This window comes from Myotis yumanensis, unplaced genomic scaffold, assembly GCF_028538775.1.
Source record: "Myotis yumanensis isolate MYYU_CA2020_CCGP unplaced genomic scaffold, mMyoYum1.0.hap1 SCAF_17, whole genome shotgun sequence".
Classification (NCBI taxonomy): Eukaryota; Metazoa; Chordata; class Mammalia; order Chiroptera; family Vespertilionidae; genus Myotis; species Myotis yumanensis.
Genome location: NW_027223768.1, coordinates 42,146,317 through 42,164,042, shown reverse-complemented (window position 1 = coordinate 42,164,042; position 17,726 = coordinate 42,146,317). Strand labels below are relative to the sequence as shown.

Sequence of the window (17,726 nt, the reverse complement as noted above, 5' to 3'; positions counted from 1 at the left end):
AACAGGAAAACTTAAAGGCCGAGGAGCTGACAGACGCTGAAGCACGTGAAATATTTTGCTTTTTTTAAACAAGGATTAAGTGTCACTGCCTTTCTTTGCTGCTCTAGAGCTTCTGGAAGGATTTCATCTCCCCCCCCCCCCCCCCAACCCTCCTCGCACCCTCCCTGACCACGCAGGGGAGGAACCACCAGGGAAGGTCAGACCAACAGCAGCTCACACCGACCACGGGGTTCCCCTCGAACGTGACCTCGGTGGGTCTGACGGAGGGAACGTTCAAAACACTCCCTCCGCGCAGAGAGCCTCCCAGGGAGTTTGCGCGTTAGCAGGTCGGCAGGTCAGACACTGCCTGGCGCTTTCCACGCAACATCGATGCTTGTGAGCAGCAGGCGGTTCCCTCCCCTCTCGTCTCAGCCGCTCCCTCTGTTCACAGGGAAAGCTTGTTTTGAAGTAAAATCAACTGCAAACGCCTGGGTGGGATTTTACTAAAAGGTCGGAGGACGATGCTGCTTTCCCTGATGACCCACAGGAGGGGGTCCGCACGGCGCAGGGCGTGGATAATTGCAGGCTGTGCCACTTTAAGTCCGAGCCCCACACGTGCCCGGGCTGTAATCACATTTCAGAAAGTTCTGGGCCGCCTCACTCCTTCCTGCTCACGGCAGACTGAGTGCATGTGTGGGAGAGTCCAGATCGCTAAAAGCAGAAACATGGCTGAGCTGTTAGAAACATTGTTAGTCAAGCAGAGCTGCTCAACAACCAGCTATTCATAAAGGCCTGTCAAGGGTACGAAGACGCCCCTCGCCGTGGAGAGCTGGGAGCACCGGATGCGGGCACACACGTGCGAAGTGCATGGCGGCTGTTCCCTGTCATTGATGCGAGCGGACGGGAGACCTGCTGATACAAAACAAGGGCCGGCCGGAGCTCCAGGGCTCAGGCACACACTCTGGGATGACCCTGCCGCGGGACAGCAGCCCCGCTGTCCCAGCCCCTGCGCTCCTCCACCCTCCCGCCCGGCTCTCACGGGCGCACTGCCCACCTCTCGCAGGAGAAGGTCCCGTCCCCGGGAGCACAGGCAATGTGGGTTCTGTGCACCATTCTAGACGCAGCCCTGGGCCTGGCATGAATAGCTCCACAAAGTCTGGCCCTGAAAACTGATGAATCAATAAATGAATGGATCGAATTGCCAGGTCATAGAAAAGCTGCATCCTGGGGTGGGGCATGAGACATTGGGGTGCCGTCAAAGACAAGGTGTCTCATCTGGGACAGGCTGGGGCAGAGTTTCCAACAGACAAGTGGGCTCCCACTGGGCGTCTGCCTCGGTGCCTCCCCCAGCAGGACGGCTCTGCTGGGAAGAGGCCGGAGGGTCCACACAGTCCCGGACCCTGAGACCAGGCTCAGCAGGACTTAAGCAAGAAGCTCCGAGGCGCAGGTGTCCCCTGAAACCACCTGCGCAGGTCTCGCCTGACCCCAGCCACGTGGGGGGCAGGCGGGAAGGAAGACAAGGAGGGCAGCTGGAAGCTCAGGACGTGGACTCTGTAACCATTCCCTGAGGAGGTTCCTGACAGGGCCGCCGGGGACCACCTGACTCCATCCAGTCCCACCGTGCCCGGGCTGCGGGGAGGTTGGGCTGGATTGGACCCGATGGAGGACTGAATCAGTGGGGAGGGAGCTGGAGAGCGGACCTGCCCGGGGCTGTCTGCCTCAGAGGAAACCTCACAAAGCTGTTCCCACCGGAGCACAAGGACTGTCCTAGGCTCCCACAAACATAATAAAGACCCAGGAAAGAGAAATGAGATGAAGAAAATGCAAAAAAGTGTATACAGTATTATTATTATTAATGTACTATGACATAACTCTAGGAATGATAGCGGTGTGTCCAAACAATTAATCATAACCTGGTGGTGTTTTAGGCTGGGAAAGTAAGTTGACAATGGCAGGTGTATCCACTGTGTCCACGGAAGGCACGTTGCTCTATTATAACCTCCCAACTCTTGGTATCTCCTCACCTCTCCCTTCAGCCTGAGTAGCATCTCCTTTTGCTCGCTTATTTACTCAACAAATAAAAATATGTTTATGAAATACTTGTCAGGTGCCACACACTATTACAGGTTTAAAATCCCATGAGACAAAAAACAGGGTCCTCTAGTGGAGTTTATATCTTAGTTGGGCAAGACAAACAGGAAATAAAGGAGGGAAGGAGGGAAGGAGGGAAGGAGGGAAGGAAGGGAGGAAGGGAGGAAGGGAGGAAGGGAGGAAGGAAGGAAGGAAGGGAGGAGGGAGGAGGGAGGGTAGCACAGGAGTCCACACGCTCAGGTTTATATCCCAGCTCTTACTGACCAGTTGAGTGACTTTGGTGAGTGACTTCAATTCTAAGCTTCCATTTCCTATGCAAAATGGTGTGTGTGGTCTGTGTGTGTGTGTGTGTGTGTGGTGTGTGTGTGTGTGTGTGTGTGTGTGTGTGTGGTGTGTGGTGTGTGTGGTGTTTGTGTGTGTGTGGGTATGTGTGGGTGTGTGGTGTGTGTGTGTGTGTGTGTGTGGTGTGTGTGGTGTTTGTGTGTGTGTGTGTGTGTGTGGTGTGTGGTGTGTGTGGTGTGTGTGTGTGAGGAGGCTAAAGGAGAGTGTGATTAGAGTGTAGAAGAGCAGGTGGCACAGTCGACAGGCTACAGATGTTCCCTATGCATGACTCTCAAGTACATTGGTCCTACTATCCCCACCCCGGGGTCTTGCCCGTGGGTGGTGGTTAATGCATGTTTATGGGATGTATGGATAAATATATAGAACAGAACAGAACACAGATCTGGGTGGCGGATCCCGTCAGTGATTGTGAATGCAGAGAAGACATGTACATCACTGAGAGACCTGCAGGGAGCGAGGAGCCCTATGCCCGCCTGTGCTGCTACTAAAAATGAGGGGGAAAAACAAAAATGAGTCTTATTGTTTTTTCAAGCACAGCCACTCCCCATGCAGGGGTTCCCATGGAAATGGCGCTGTTTCCCATGGTGCTGTGGCCTGTCTCTCACCCCGTCAGTCAGGGGGGTTATGGGGGTGATGAAGGAGAGAACGAGGAGACAAGACAGATGGGACAGAGGCATTTGTCCTTTGACCTTCAATTCCCTGTCTTATCCCAGATATTGTTGGCAGCGCTTCTGGGTTTTGGTAATTCCATTTGGAAGGCGGACAGTGACCAGTGGGAAACGGTCCTCACGCTGAGGAAGACAGGACTTTGTGGTTTATTTTGAGTTCCTGAGGCGGAGGGGCAGGAGGCGTTCCCACGGGAGCCCGGTGGACGCCCCTGCCTCAGTCCCAGAGGCTCTGCCGCCCTCGGCCCCTCATGTAACCTGCTTTCTATTGTACAAAAGCAGGGCAGGGGAATAAAGGTGTCAGAGAAGGAGCGGAGAAAGGAGACCAGCATTCACTGAGACGTCAGTTGTCGTCGGCGTGGCTGAATCTTAGTAAAGCGAAGTCCCAGGCAGTCACGCGTCCTCTCATGAGAACGTGTCTAACAGACACACTCACCACCTCCGCCTGCTTGCAAACATCACCTTTGCCAAATTTCTAAGAGGGTTTGTCGATCCCAACAATGACCTATGCTGACTGCTTCTTGTCTGAAGGGCGGAATTCGATTTCAAACCATCTCGTCTCTCCCTGGTCTGGTAGCAGCATCCCCTTGTCCTGAGATGCCGGTCCTCACGGTCTGCCCGCTCACTGCTCACGCATTTGTTTCCATGTCCACTCCTCTCAGACTCGAATGAACTGCCCCTGGGCCAGCACCGCGAGGGCTGGGGCATCGCTCCCGACCGCACGCCGCTGCCACCTCACAGAGACCGTGTGCCTCGCTTCCTGGGCGGGGCCCCCCGGGGGTGGAAGGAGCCCTTGCCTGGAAGTTAGCTACTGAGACTCGGGATGCCAAGGGGACCGTCCAACCTCGGGCCAGACGTGACATTTCCTTCTCTGTGCTTCTTCCCCGGTGAAGCAGGGATGCAGGGGTTAGCTAAGAACCCAATTAGATAATATCAAATACGCAGCCCAGGGGAGTCTGAGGACCATTGGGCCAGAAGGGAGATGAGCTACAAGGAAGACGAAACGTTGTGAGAGGTCGCACGACGGGTCGCTTCCCGAGGGTGGGTCCTAGGGGGATCTGGCCAGGCCCCGAGGGGCCGGGAGGAGCGGGTCTTGGTTTGGATCCCAGCTCCCAGGGCCCTTCCCACAGCTGACGTAGAGCCCACATCTTCCTCAGACATTTTCTGAAATCACCTGTCGCAGGTCATAATCCTGGCACCTCCTCACCAGCTTTCTCACCCAATCCCCCTCCGGTCGCGCAGCGCAGTCTGCCCGCGGCACCCGCGCCTCCGGAGCTGGAGGACTCGGGCTCCCGAATTCGGGGTTACTGGGCAGGAGTTAGAGGTCTGGGCTCGGGTGGAACAAGGCCCAAGGGCCCAGCACATGGTCACCCAGCGGCAGCAAGAGGATGAAGCGCACAGAGACCTGACAGGTGCACATGCAGGTCCACGTGTGGGACAGGCAGTCACGGCTGGAGGAGGGCAGCGGATATGAGGTGCGACCAGGGAAAGGAGAATGAGGACTGGGAGCAGGGCCAGAGAGGGGCCAGGGACACCACGGAAAGAAGGGAGAAGTGTCTTCGGAAGGGAAAGCACCCACTTAAACCCTTGGGATGCCGCCTGCAAACAGGAGACAGGACAGCCCGCGAGGCTCGGCGCCGGGCAGGAGGCGCAGGTCCCAGGCAGCAGCTGCGTCCCCACCGCTCCCGGGGGGCCGCTGGCAAATGACCCTCACGTCCATGTCCTCACTTCTGGACACAGTTGCCTCATGGGCAGAGGGGCTTTGCAGATGCTGACAAGTGAAGGGTCTGGAGCGGGGAGCACCCCAGCTTTCCTGGCTGGGGTCCATGCCCCCGAGTCCTCATAAAAGGAGCCAAGAGGGTGGGAGTCTGGAGGTGACGGACAGTAGAGTGGGGCATGCGGGGAGCTGAGGGTGGGGCCAGGAGCCAGGCCGGCAGGTGCCTCCACGTGGGGGACGCAGGGAAGGCTTCTTCCCTGGAGGCCGTGGGGGAACAGAGACCGACTCATTGCCCCGCCGTCCCCGGGGCCAGGCGGCCAGTGTGTGCTGTTTGGGAACCACTGGGCCTGTGGCGGCTGCTCCACAGGAACCAGAAACCAACCGCCCTCCGGCTTTGGCTTTCCAGACGTGTTACCTGGCCACGCTGACAGCGGCCACTGTGCTCCCATGTTTGCTCGTCACTCGCATGTGTAGGAACAGACGGGCCTAGCTCTGCAGCCTCTCCTGAGTGCTGCCTTTGCCATGCTCCGTCTCTGACCTCCCTCCCGGGCCAGCTGCTTGCTGTCCTGACTCCTCCTCCTCGCCTGGCCCCCATGCACATCGGGCTCCAGAAGCTCAGGCCTCAGTCTTCCTCTTTGCACGCGGAAGGGGCATGTGTTGGCTGTATTCACTGGCTTCAGCTCACAGCATGTGCTGAGCTACCCTGGAGTCATGCCCATTACAGTTATAGCTGCTGCTTTTTTATCAAAGCAGTAACTACAAACTGCCCCGGAGGTCAGGGGAGGGGTTCAGGTGTGACAGCATCGAAGAAGCCCTGAAGGACAGGTAGGCAGTGTTCACAGGAAGAAGCTCTTCTCCTCCTGAAAGGAATCGCCCTCCGGGCCCCCAGATTCTGCCACAGTCCATTTATCCTGTCCCCAGGCTAGGTGGGCTCTCTGTGCCCCCTCTCTCGGGCCCTTGTCCCGGTGTCTCGTTTACTTTCTAACGTCGCTTGCAGAGGGCTGATCTGTTTGAGTCCGTCTGGCTGCCAGGTCTCCCAACACGAAGGTAACAGGAAAACCACACGCAAAGAGAAAGCACGCACTACCGGCTTACTCAGCACGCAGGAGGCAAACCTTATGTGCTCATGTCAATCCAGTGAGGCAGGTACGCGTTACCCCGTCTGACACGTCGAAAAACGGAGTCACAGAGGAGTTAGGGGATTTGCCCTAAATCAGCCAGGAAATGACCGTGGAGGAGCCCACCCAGCCACTTCCAGCCCCTGCTCTCAGTCCCATCACAATCGCCTCTCGGGCATTGGGACACTAACTGCAGCTCATGCACAGCAGGGGGAAAAGTCCTTTCTTCTTAATGACCGTAGTTTGGTCACCAAAACATTTTGAAAGAGCCCTGGCTGGTTTGGCTCAGTGGATAGAGCGACGGCCTGCAGACCGAAGGGTCACGGGTTCAATTCTGGTCAAGGGCACATGCCTGGGTTGCGGGTTCTATCCCCAGGAGGGGGTGTGCAGGAGGCAGGTGATCAATGATTCTCTCTCATCACTGATGTTTCTATCTCTCTCTCCCTCTCCCTTCCTCTCTGAGATCAATAAAAATATTAAAAACAAAACAGGAAAAACTTTTTGAAAGATAGAAGAATAAATATTTTAAAAGACACACAAAATTCATTAATTAAAGTTCATCAGATAAAATAAAATGAAGGGACATGTGGAGACCTTGCCTGACTCCTCGCTCACTGTGGTCTGGACCTGCTTTCATCTGCAGGAGGAGGAGCTGCTCTGTGACCTGCTCCTCTTAGTCTGTGAGTCTGAGCTGCTCGTGGGGAGGAGAGGACACGGGCATCGCGGCAGAACCCATCGGTTCCAGTGGTCAGACTTTCACTGTGTGCCCGTGTGGGACCAAAATGGCGCAAGATGCCCATGTGTACATGGTCCCGATTGTCAATTGTCTCTGCTATTCTTGTCTTCTATGGAGAAAGGAGCCATGTCTTGAGCCAGCATCCGTTTAATAAAATGTGTCCCTAAGTGGCTGACCAGAGCTGCAGTCCAGCCACCCATCCTCCCATTCTGGCCTCGTTACAACGCCATCTGTCTGGACACAGCTTGGCTGCTCCCGGTGAACCTGGAGGGTAGGTGCCAGGGGGCAGTTAGAAAGTTCTAGGAGCCTTTTTGAGCCCGTGGATGAGAACGTTGAGAAAATCCCCGCTTACAAAGAGCTTTTCCCAGGAAGCCCAGCTACAGAGAAAATGCAGAAGGCGACCGAGGATGCCGGAGACAGCCGGGTGTTCGCCTGGGGAGAGGGATTCCTCCCCCCGCTCCGGCCCCGTGGAAGGAAACTGCTTCCTCAGAGCAGGCTCATCCTCACGTGCGTTCCACTTGTCTGCGTGGGTCTTAATCCATCTTTTTCCACGTCAAGAAAGTAGCAGGTGCGCGTGTGGGCAGATGTGTGTGAGCATGTGTGTGTAAGCACGTGTGTGTGAGCACGTGTGTGTGTGAGCACGCACATGCATGTGAGTGTTCAAGGACGTCTGTGTTGGTGACTTGAGGGATGCAGAAGCAGAGTCCGACTGGGAAGCCCCTGCCCAGACCTCAGAGACCGGCTCTTCTGAGAAAGGCCTCGGTGTGACCTGCACTGTGGCCTTGCACTGAGCACACGGGCCAGCTGACTCAGGTGTGTCTCATAAACTATTAAAATAAGTTGCCAAAAGACAGTCAACGGCATCATTCATGAACATCCCAATTCTCCCCAAGCTTCCCGAGTCCCCCCAGACGGGTGTCTCATCAGAAGACACATGCTCTGTACAAGCAAAGGTCAGGGAGGAGCGGCCGGCCACACGCAGGCCCAGGGCAGAGCGCGCCCTTTGTCAGGTGTGTTCACCTTGTGCTGCAGCTCTGGCTGCGAGAGCTCCGGCATCTTTCTAGAATGTAGAGTCGTGGGACCTGAGTGAGATTGTCCAGTGGGGCTGGGTGTTCCTCTGAGCGGCGCCTGGGGAGCCGTGGGGAAGGAGAGCGACCCCTGTGGGAGGCAAGGTGACCTGCCCTGCAGTTCAGGAAGCCACATGCTTACCAGGAATCTACTGTCCGAGGCAGTCATACTTCTCAGCTGAGTCCTTTCCACCCCGAACGGCTCCCTTGTGGAAGGGACAGCATTTCAAGCCGAGCTATTTCATCTGGACATGGCGACTGAGCAGCCTCGCAGAGAAACCCCTGTCGGGACTTGGCAGGAGCACTGTGGTCGGGGGAGTGAGGCCGGGACGTGTGAGCGTCAGCTGTGTGTGTGTGGACACTGCCTCCTGCGCAGAGGCGACTGCCCCACAGAATTCCCTGGAAGGACCTGCTTCCCAAGCCTGGTCTCGAGGCCTGTGCCCTCCTCCAGGCGGAAGGAGCTGCTGGGGTTACGGTGCCTGGCGTGGGCTCGTGCCGCCAGAAGCAGTCTCCTGGACGTCAGGGGCCCCCCTTCCCGTGGGGTGAAAGCAGTCAGACTGTCCGTCCTCACGTCACCTTTGTCCTCCTGCCCACAGGGAACTTAGACTCTTAAGAGGGAACTGGAGTAACTGTGAGCAAAGCGTAAGACTCCCGGACCGTTAGGAGCCCGACGTCTGAGCCGATGGGGGCCCTCTGAGAGTTACGGGAATCCGAGGTGTCCCTCCCTTTCACAGAACCCACCAGAACAAGGACAGCCGCGCCCACCGCATCCACACCTGCACTGTTCACCAACTGGGAGTTGATTCTGCACTGTCACAAGTATTTTTAAAAAATATATTTTCCTTGACTTCAGAGAGGAAGAGAGAAACTTCAATGATGAGAGAGAATCATTGTCGGCTGCCTCCTACCCCCACTGGGGATCGAGCCCGCAACCTGGGCATGTGCCCTGACTGGGAATCTAACTGTGACCTCCTGGTTCATAGGTCCATGCTCACCCACGGAGCCACGCTGGCCGGGCCGTCACAGTATTTTAAAGAAATATGGGTTCCTGGTTTAGTTCACTGGGTTCCAAAGAGCTGGAAGGAAAAACGCACGTTTAATTGAATGGCGCTTCCAGTCCGCATGTCAGTTCCCTGGCCTCCCTGCAGGCTGTGGGTGAGTGCGGACTCGGAGGAGAAATGCAACCTTTCCCCAAACACGGTGTCCCAACTAGAAACAACAGAGTGGGCAAGCTGCGCGCTCCGGGGCCGACGCGCTGACCCCTCTCTGACAGGTGGGTAATGAGCCCGGGCAGGCCGGCCAGCACCACGCCCTGCAGTGAGCGGAGGCCAGGTTCCCACCAGGACCCCCGCCTCCCCCCACCCCCGGGGCCCTTTCCCTGTTTATGGAGCCAGTTACACTGAGAGGTCTGTTCTTCAAATAAAGACAGAAGCCTTTGATTGGGGGAGTTAAGGGACTCTCAACTCATCTCAGTGTGAGCCCTGGGTTTGTGTGAGTCTGTGCCTGAGGGGGTCCTGGGCCGCCCTTCCAGTCTTGGGGTGGGGTGAGTGCATGGGTGCCAGCTCGGCGGGCCCCCGGGCAGAGGGCTGGCCCCTCCCTGCTGGGAGGCAGGTGCGGAGCGAAGTACACAGATTCCTGTAGAGAAGCTGGGGGTCGGGGGCGCTTGGTGAGGTGCTCTGTGCAGTCAGTAAGGGGATGTGAAGGGTGGGGACAAGCACTGGGGACAACCCCTCCGTCACACTGTTGGTGGGAGTGGCACCTCCCACACCCGCTCTGTCAAGTGCTCCCACTAGGACGGCGAACGTCCCCGCGCAGATGAGCACGACCTCTCCCTCTGGGTCTTTCGCGTGTTTGCATTTGCATAACCGCAGCCAGTAAACTGCAGAAGGAACGCTGGTCAAGGGCTGGGTTATCAGCCTAATAGTAACAGCAAAAGCACGCGGGGCCCCGTTTGGATCCTGGTTCAAACACTCCGAATGCAAAGACCATGGCGGGTGTTTGGATGCCGGCGGATGGTTACTGATATTAAAGAATTGTTAACGTTTAAGTATGGTCATGGCTTTTAATGTCTCCTCATGTTTTATGACGAGCTGGTATGGCTTTTACAAACAGACGCCTGCCAAAGGAATTATGGATGACACGGTGAACACACTGTACTCTCTTACAAATTCACCTGCTATTTAAAAAAGATGAGGTTATGATGAGGAAGCATAAAAAGAAATAAGTCTTATCATTATTTCACTTATTTCTTTCAGCACCTCTCCCAACAAGATACACCCCTCACTTACAGACGGAAATGAAGCTGGGGGAGGTGGGGTGACTTTAGGCTCACCCCGCGAGGAAGGCGCAGGCAGCGTCCCCACCCCATGTCCCTCCTCTGCCTCACTGCTGCCGGTGGCCTTAAGGCAGCGGATGGACTGGGCCACAGCCCTCCTTGCTCTGGGTTTCTTCAACATCCCCAACACTGCCCTCTCCGGAGTCACCCTCTGGGCAGCCAAACGCGAGCCGCGGCCCTGCTGTCTACCGCCGGGCACTCAGCCGGGCAGTGCAGCCGCCACCTGAGCCGAGGGCAACTGCAAAGGCAGGAAGACAGGCCTCTGGTCCCTGTTACCTGTGAGGGGCCCTGACGGGGCTAATGAAAGTTGAGGTCCTTTGCCTTCTGGCCAGCAGGACAGACAGAAGCCCTCAGCACGGCCTCAGAGGCACCAGCCACCTAGTGTCATCTCCCCTAACAGTGTGCAGTGCTCGCTAAGGAAAAGCAAAGCAGAGGGCCTTCCCGGGGCTGCCAGGCCTGGGCTCTGGGATCTCAGGGTTCTGAGTGGGGATCTGGGATTCAGCCCAGCCCAGAACACAGGACCCGCCCGGACCACAGGCCTAGAAGAAAGGTGAGGACACAGGGGCTGTGTGTCAGGGGCCGTGTGACAGGGGCCGCGTGACAGGGGCCACATGACTGGGGCTGCGTGTCAGGGGCCGCGTGTTAGGGGCCGCGTGTCACGGGCCGTGTGTCAGGGGCCACGTGACAGGGGCTGCGTGTCCAGGGCTGGTGAGAAACAGCAGTTCAGTTTGCTGACGTCCGCCAACAGCTGCAGGCCTGCCATCCTGGATTATTCAGTGCCTACTGCGTGCCAGGCACAGGCAGGCTTCTGGATAATTACATTTTTTAGGCAATAAAACTCTTTCCCCTGAGCACCTCTCTTGACTCTTGAGCTGTGCCTGCGGTCTGGGCCGACAGGTGTCCGGGAGGGACCGGCGATGGGGAAGCTGGCCACCCCCGGGGGCTGGGGAGAGAGTATGGATTGTGCAAAGATGCTGAGCAGCACCCCACGCTGGGCAGCCCCCCCGACCCCCGTCTGCACATGGCTGCCTTGCCGGATTCGCTCCCTCTTTCGGGCCAGACCTGGCTGACTGCCCAGCCTGTTTGGGGCCATCGTGAGCCTTAGGTAGGCATCACCCCCTGTAACTCGGGCAGAGTTCTCCCTGAACTGAAAGCTCCCTGAGCCCCATGAGGTCCGCCCCCCCCACCCCCCGCTTTCTTAGCACTGGGAGCCTTTCCTCCTTCACAGGGATCCCAACACAGAGGACGAGTTCTTCTTTTTCTCCCAAACTGGGCCGACATGTCCTTGCAGGGCCTTCTGCCCTCATAGCTAAGGCAGGTGTGAAGGTTTGAAAGGCGAGCCAGGAAAATCATCAACGCCATTTCATCAATAAGGATGGAAACAAAGGTTTTCTCAGTGACTCCCCCCGCCCCCATTTCATTAAGCAGCCCACCACGCTCTGCACATGACAAAGTGGCACTGAAATATCTGCACTGTCCTACGGCAAGGCTCCCCCGGCTGCTGCCCGCCTCACACTCACTGCTCCCGAAAGGGTGACGAAACCCAGCTAGACTTTGCCACTCTCTCGGGCCTGCGCTTCAGGTGACCCCGAGGTCTGTCCGCATGACCTTTCCTTGGCCCCAGTTCATGGCCACAGCCTTTAACTCAGCTCAGCTGCCTGCAGGACTCGCTCGTGCTGCAGAGAAAGCAATGTGTCCAGCCCCACAGCCCAGGAGCCTTGGCGCCTCTGCGGCTTAGCAACCTGAAAAGAAGGTTCCGTGAGGTGTGGTCCTGCTGACAGGCCCTTCTCCGGTCCAGACCGTCCATGTTAGACCGCAGACGTCAGTGAAGAGGGAAACGAATGTTTAGTGAAACGAGGGAGCAGCGTCACCTGCCCCTTTACTGTGCGAAGCTCCCGACTCTCCCCAGGTCACCGCACGCGGCCCAGCAGAGGCCCGGGTGCACCGGGGACCAAAGCACCCACCCAGCAGCCTCTGTGGTGCCACCTGCACAGGTGGAGGGGGTGGCCCTCCGTCAGCATCCCGGGGACATCCTTTGTCCGGAGCTGTGTCTTCGTTATCCTTCACCGCCCTGTGGGCTGAGACTGAACCTGGCAGAGGACTTGTCCACAGGCGAGGACAAAGGCAGCCACAGGCACCCGCCGCTGCATGTTATGGGTATGTTTTGGGGAACACTCTCATCTTTTCCCCAAGAGCAACGTTCACTTTAGAAATTAAACTTCTTCAGAGAAATTCAAGAGACTCTGGAAGTAAAATGAATGTTCAAAAGAAGGCTAAGTCCGAAGCTGAAAGTCGCTGGGAAAGGGAGACTTCAGCTCGCCCAACTCCGTCCTCCCCCAGCACACGTCCCAGTGCGCCGCAGGGAGCAGCTGGGGGCCGCCCTGGTGGCTCACATGCTTGGACTCTTTAAATATTTACAAATATGTGAGTTCAACGTTGACTTTAAATAGGCAATAGTCTCAAAAATCTAAATGTGTAAAGAAAGAATCATTTCCATAAATACGCCAGGGCTGACTGGGGGTTGGCGCTTCTCCACGCGCCAGGACGGGAGGGTCCTGCAGGCTACAGCCCCCCACGGCATGAGACCCACCCCGTCCATCAGCATCGGAGTCCCTGCGGCTACAGCCAAGACAGCAGCAGGTGGTTCTTGGCCATTTTTCGTTAATCGACTCTTTGTTGCTCCAAAACTTTTAGAGAGAAATTATTTAGGAAAATGTCCCTTTAATAACATCTCTTGCCAGTCACTGGGTGTTTCTCACTTTATTTAAATGAAGTTAGAATTGCCCGACCGGCGTGGCTCAGTGTTGAGTGTCAACCTAGGAACCAGGAGGTCACAGTCAATTCCCCATCAGGGCACATACCTGGGTTTCGGGCTTGATCCCCAGTGGGGGGCAAGCAGGAGGCAGCCGGTCTGTGATTCTCTCTCATCTTTGATGTTTCTATCTCTCCCTCTCCCTTCCTCTCTGACATCAACAAAAATATTTAAAAAAATAAGTGAAGCGAGAATTGGAAAGGACATTAGGGAACAAGTGACCAAGCTTTCCTTTGTTGCATCTGGAAACAGAATCCTGGGAGAGAATAACTGGCCCGAGGGTGCAAATTCAGGTCGTGACCAAACTGAGCCCGTCAGTCTGCTCCTCACCAGCGCACTTTCCACTGTGAGGAATGACGAGGTACTCGGGCTTTGTAAGCGAATTCTATTTCCAAGGCAATGGAGAGCTCCCAGTTGAATGCTTCATGGAGCTTGCCATTAAAAACAGGCGGTTTTGTAATGCACGTACGCTGTCCTGATTTGGCTCATGTGGGTTTTAAATGCCTGTAAGCACAGAGCCTCACCGTGTTCCCTTCGAGAGAAGGAATGAAAGGTGGGAGCATGGGGGTGTGGGGCGGGGAGGCGGAGAGCGGAGCCAGGAGAGGCAGGTTGGTTGGGAAGCATTAATTCAAATGTGGCTTTCCCGTTAGGATACACGGTCTCGGGTTCTCTTCAGGAGTACCGTGTGCTAAAGGCTCACCACCTCCATGTTTGCCAGCCCCACTGAGGCAGCACTGCGATCAGAACGGTGACTCCATTTACAATGTTACCAGATGCTGAAAAAGACATTCAAGGACTAGGACAGTGAAGGCAGAGAATCGAAAGGTTCCGGAGGCCCGTGCCAAAGGCACTTCTCCTCTCGCCTCCACAGGTCCTGCGTGAGCGTTAGTCATGTCCTGGACTCAGAGCGGACTGTGCACTAAGAGGGGCAAGAAGCGGTACTGAATGTTGAGTGAATCAGACGTGAGGTGAGCGGGTCAGTGAGGGAAGCGTTCCGTCTGCACGCCCCGGGGAGTGCGGTGCATGCTGACAAGAACATCAAGGCGACATCAGTACCACGGCCAATCGTCTGCAGGCAGCTCCCGGTGACAGACCGAACGCCAGGCGGGCGCCACGGCCCACACAACGCCCGGCACACCGATGTCCCAACCACTCCAGAGCCGACCACTCCCCAAACAATACGGGGCGCTCTAGCCACTACAGGAAAGTACGAAGGATTTCAAACAACAAGTGGGCTCTAGGCATCTGTTTAAAGTTGTGACAGGCAGGTTGCGATTCTCAGATTTGCAAAAATAGAAAAGGAACTAATGAGGCATCATCTCATATTCAGGGAACTTGGGCGCCTCCCTCACCTGCCCGTGTTCTCCTGTCCCCGCCTCTCTAGAGAGAGGGACAGGCGGGCACCGCCAGCCGCCAGCACTGACACCTGGCCAGCACCACCCCTGCTTACAACCTATCTACCATGGCAGCTCGTTACTGTTGCATGAATCTCTTTAATCATAATCTGTGCTTCTGACAACAGCAAGTAAGAGCAGGTTTCATTCCAGTCCCAGTGTCGTTGGGGACAAGCCCTTTGCTATAATGCTTCTCTTTAAACAGCATCTGGAGGTTATTTCTAGGGTAAAAGTCATCAAAAAGAAGGCTTGAGCTGAGAGACAAGAAGTCCCGGCGGGGCGGCCCCCTGGACTGCAGGGCCTTCCTAGCCAGCGCCAGGGACGACTCAGGGCGCACAGGGATCACCTGGTTCCCTTCAAAAAACGGAGGTTGGCCCTCCTTACTCAGACCCACTCCTGGAGAAACGCCCTCCTTGTCTGCATCGGCCAGGACAGTGGGTTAAATTTTCCAACAAGTCAGACTGGTGCTCTAACTGCTGCGCCCAGACATGTAGGATCCCCCAGAAAACTGTCCAGCTTAAGGGAGCCAGGGGGGCTCACACGCGTCTCCATCTGCCAAGAAGAATGGCAGCCGATAAATGACCTCCATGGCCAGCGCCTTCTGTCTGCAGCCCTGCTGCTTCCTTCTATGGAGAGTCAAAGGCCTGGGCCGCGCAAGCCCCTGCCCCCCGCCCCGCAACCTGGCGAACGCAGACGGTCACGGTCACGGGGCGCAGGCGGTGTTGCCTTTCCAGTCACCAACCCTCACATCCAGACCAGGCAGGCAGCTTGGCTCCCTTTCACCCAGAGGGAAACTGAGAAGCAGAGAGACTAACCCTTAGTCACTAAGGGAACTGCCCGATTCACTCGGAGGGGATGGGGGAGCCAGGCTTGGAGCTGGGCAGTGCGGTGTGAGTCCTGCCGGACCTTGAACGCACAGCCTTGCCCGCGCGCGCAGCAGATGCTCCAGGGCACAGGGTCCCCGGGTGTCCCTGTCCTGGCTCCGCTCTCTCCAGCCCTCGCTCGCTCACAGCGGAGACAGCTGCCCCTGCACCAAGCACCGTCCACCTGCTCCCACCCCCCCCCCCCCGCCCGCCCCAGGGCTCTGGGTGCCTCCCCAGCAGACGCCCTATCTCCGCGCTTGAGCCGAGCCAGCGCTCACCTTTCCAGGCAGGAGTGGGGCAGGGCGGCCAGTCCTTTGCACATGTTGCCGGCGGGCTCTTCGCTGTGAGCAGTCTCAGCAGATGCGTCTGCGAAGGAACTTCACTTCGGGAGTGACTGGGCCGGCTCCCCCTCGACTCTAAGGGGCCCCGGCGCCGGCAGGGCTGGTGGCCAATCCAGAGCCCGCAGGGGCGGGGCGGGGCGGGGCGGGGCCAGGCGGCCTGCAGACCCCGGGCTGCGGATCCGCAGCAGGGTCCCCTGTTCCATGGGGTCTGGAGCCCCCGCAGCTGCGGCCTCGGCGTGAAGCGGTGAGGAAGCGCCTCTGGTCCATCCAGGTCGCGCCCTGGCAGGACCTCAAGGGCCCCGTGGACACAGATCCCACGATCCCGGGGATGAACGATAAAAACGTAGACTAAGGCAGCAACACCTGGACACCTCCCTGCTATTTCCTTATAGTACCTTCTAACCCAGCGGTTCCCAACCTGTGGGTCACGACCCCTTTGGGGGTCGAACGACCCTTTCACAGGGGTCGCCTAAGACCATCGGAAAACACATATATAATTGCATATTGTTTTTGTGATTAATCACTATGCTTTAATGATGTTCAATTTGTAACAATGAAATTGGGGGTCACCACAACATGAGGGACTGTATTAAAGGGTCGCGGCATTAGGAAGGTTGAGAACCACCCATGACTAAAAGATCGGGGGTTTGTCTTTGTAGCTTTCTTCGGAGAAGTGTAATTTTTAAAGGAAGACTTTTCACTGTGAACCTGCATTTAATTGCATTACAGTTGAGATAACGTGGTCTGGAAATTTTAAGTTCTCTTGAAATAAATTTGTTGTGTTTTTGGTAAATATCCCTTATGTGCGTGGACATGTATGTCTTTCTGTTGGGGCAGGCATGGCCCTGCACATCTGTAGCTACAGTGACTATTTCTGTGTATCAGTTACTGATAGAAATTCTTTAATATTCCCAATGAGATGATTTTTCAAGTTCCAGTCACGGGGACAGTGTTTGCTTTGTACATTTTGAAGCTTTATTGTTAGGTCCCTACAAGGTCATGATCTTTGTACCTTTTAACTGAGTAGGCTTTCTAAGAATCTGTATCTAATACCTATGATTGTCTCTTTCAATGAATTTTGCTCTCAAATCTATCTTGTCTGATATGAATATTTCTACCTCACTTGTTTTGATTAGTAGTGGCCAATGTTAGTAATTTCTGGGTATTTTTTTAAAATTAAAGAACATATCTCCATGTTTCAAATCCAATAGTCTATTGTCCCTTCATAATTGGTAAGCGTAATTCCTTTTCCATTTGTTGACCAGGCATGTGGTTATACTCTGCGTGAACATTTTTATCCTTTTTCTAAACATGGAGTTTATTTACTCCTTTCTATTAGGCTTGACTCATTTGATGGTTACGCATCCTATTATTTTAATGGCTACCCATACATTTTAATATGCTTATTAAATTCATTTTAAGTCTAAACTTTACTTAGTAACTCTCTCCTGGCCCCTGATAAAACAAAAGCTGAGCTCCCACACTGCCTCCTCCTCCTGCTGCTAAAGAAAACCACCCGCACAACAGTAACTCACTGTTTCCTTTCTCACTGTCTCGGGGCTGGTCCGCGGAGCTCGTCCTCGCCCCTGGGAGTGAACCTCTGGCGCTCTCTGTCTCCCACTCCACTGTCTCCGTTTATTTTCCCTCTTGTTTCAGTGTTTCTGTCTGAGAGGACCTGTGGGTGTGGACTTCACAAATCATCGTATTTCTAAAAAAAAGACTCTGCTGGTTGCAGTCCTAGTTGCAGAATTCAGTGCCTGTTCGCTGAGCAGTGTGATTTACCGCTTTCTCACATCTGTGATTTGCTAACTGTCCCGTGGGCCGTGGCTGCTGGGGGTGAGGTCTCTCTGGGACCCCTTGGGGTTTCCTCCAATGAGTAGAAAGGGCCTCGTGTGTCTTGGTTTCTAACCCTGCCAGGGTCTTTCTTCGGTGAGATTTTTGGACCAGGCTTCATTTCTCAGGTCTCTGTTCTCTCTCGGAGCTTCCAGTGGGCCAGGCTGAGTCACTTTCTGCACCATTTCCTGTCTTCACTTGATGTTTTTCATATCTTTAAGCTTCTGAGTGACATCGAAAGGGTTTTCTCAATGTTACCTGCCAGGTCACTGATTCTGAATTCAGCTGTGGCAATTCTACCCTTTACCCTTAACGTGAGGTGCTTACTTTCTTAAAATTTAGAGAGCTGTAAATTTAATTTCTTAGATTTCTACTGGACCTATTTGAATAACTATCCTTGTCCCAGTTTTATGAAGATAACGTGCTGCTTTAT

At 55.4% G+C, this 17,726-nt stretch overlaps 1 protein-coding gene across 1 annotated transcript in view; it reads right to left on the bottom strand.

Annotated features, from left to right (window-relative positions):
• Positions 1 to 15,531, bottom strand: part of RGS5 (regulator of G protein signaling 5) — a 34,883-nt gene extending 19,352 nt beyond the window's left edge. Inside the window, exon 1 of the mRNA XM_070397440.1 lies at positions 15,398 to 15,531. Within this exon, the coding sequence (XP_070253541.1) occupies positions 15,398 to 15,441 (44 nt within the window). The 5' untranslated portion in view covers positions 15,442 to 15,531. The remainder of the gene's footprint in view (positions 1 to 15,397) is intronic.
• Positions 15,532 to 17,726: the final 2,195 nt, after the last annotated feature.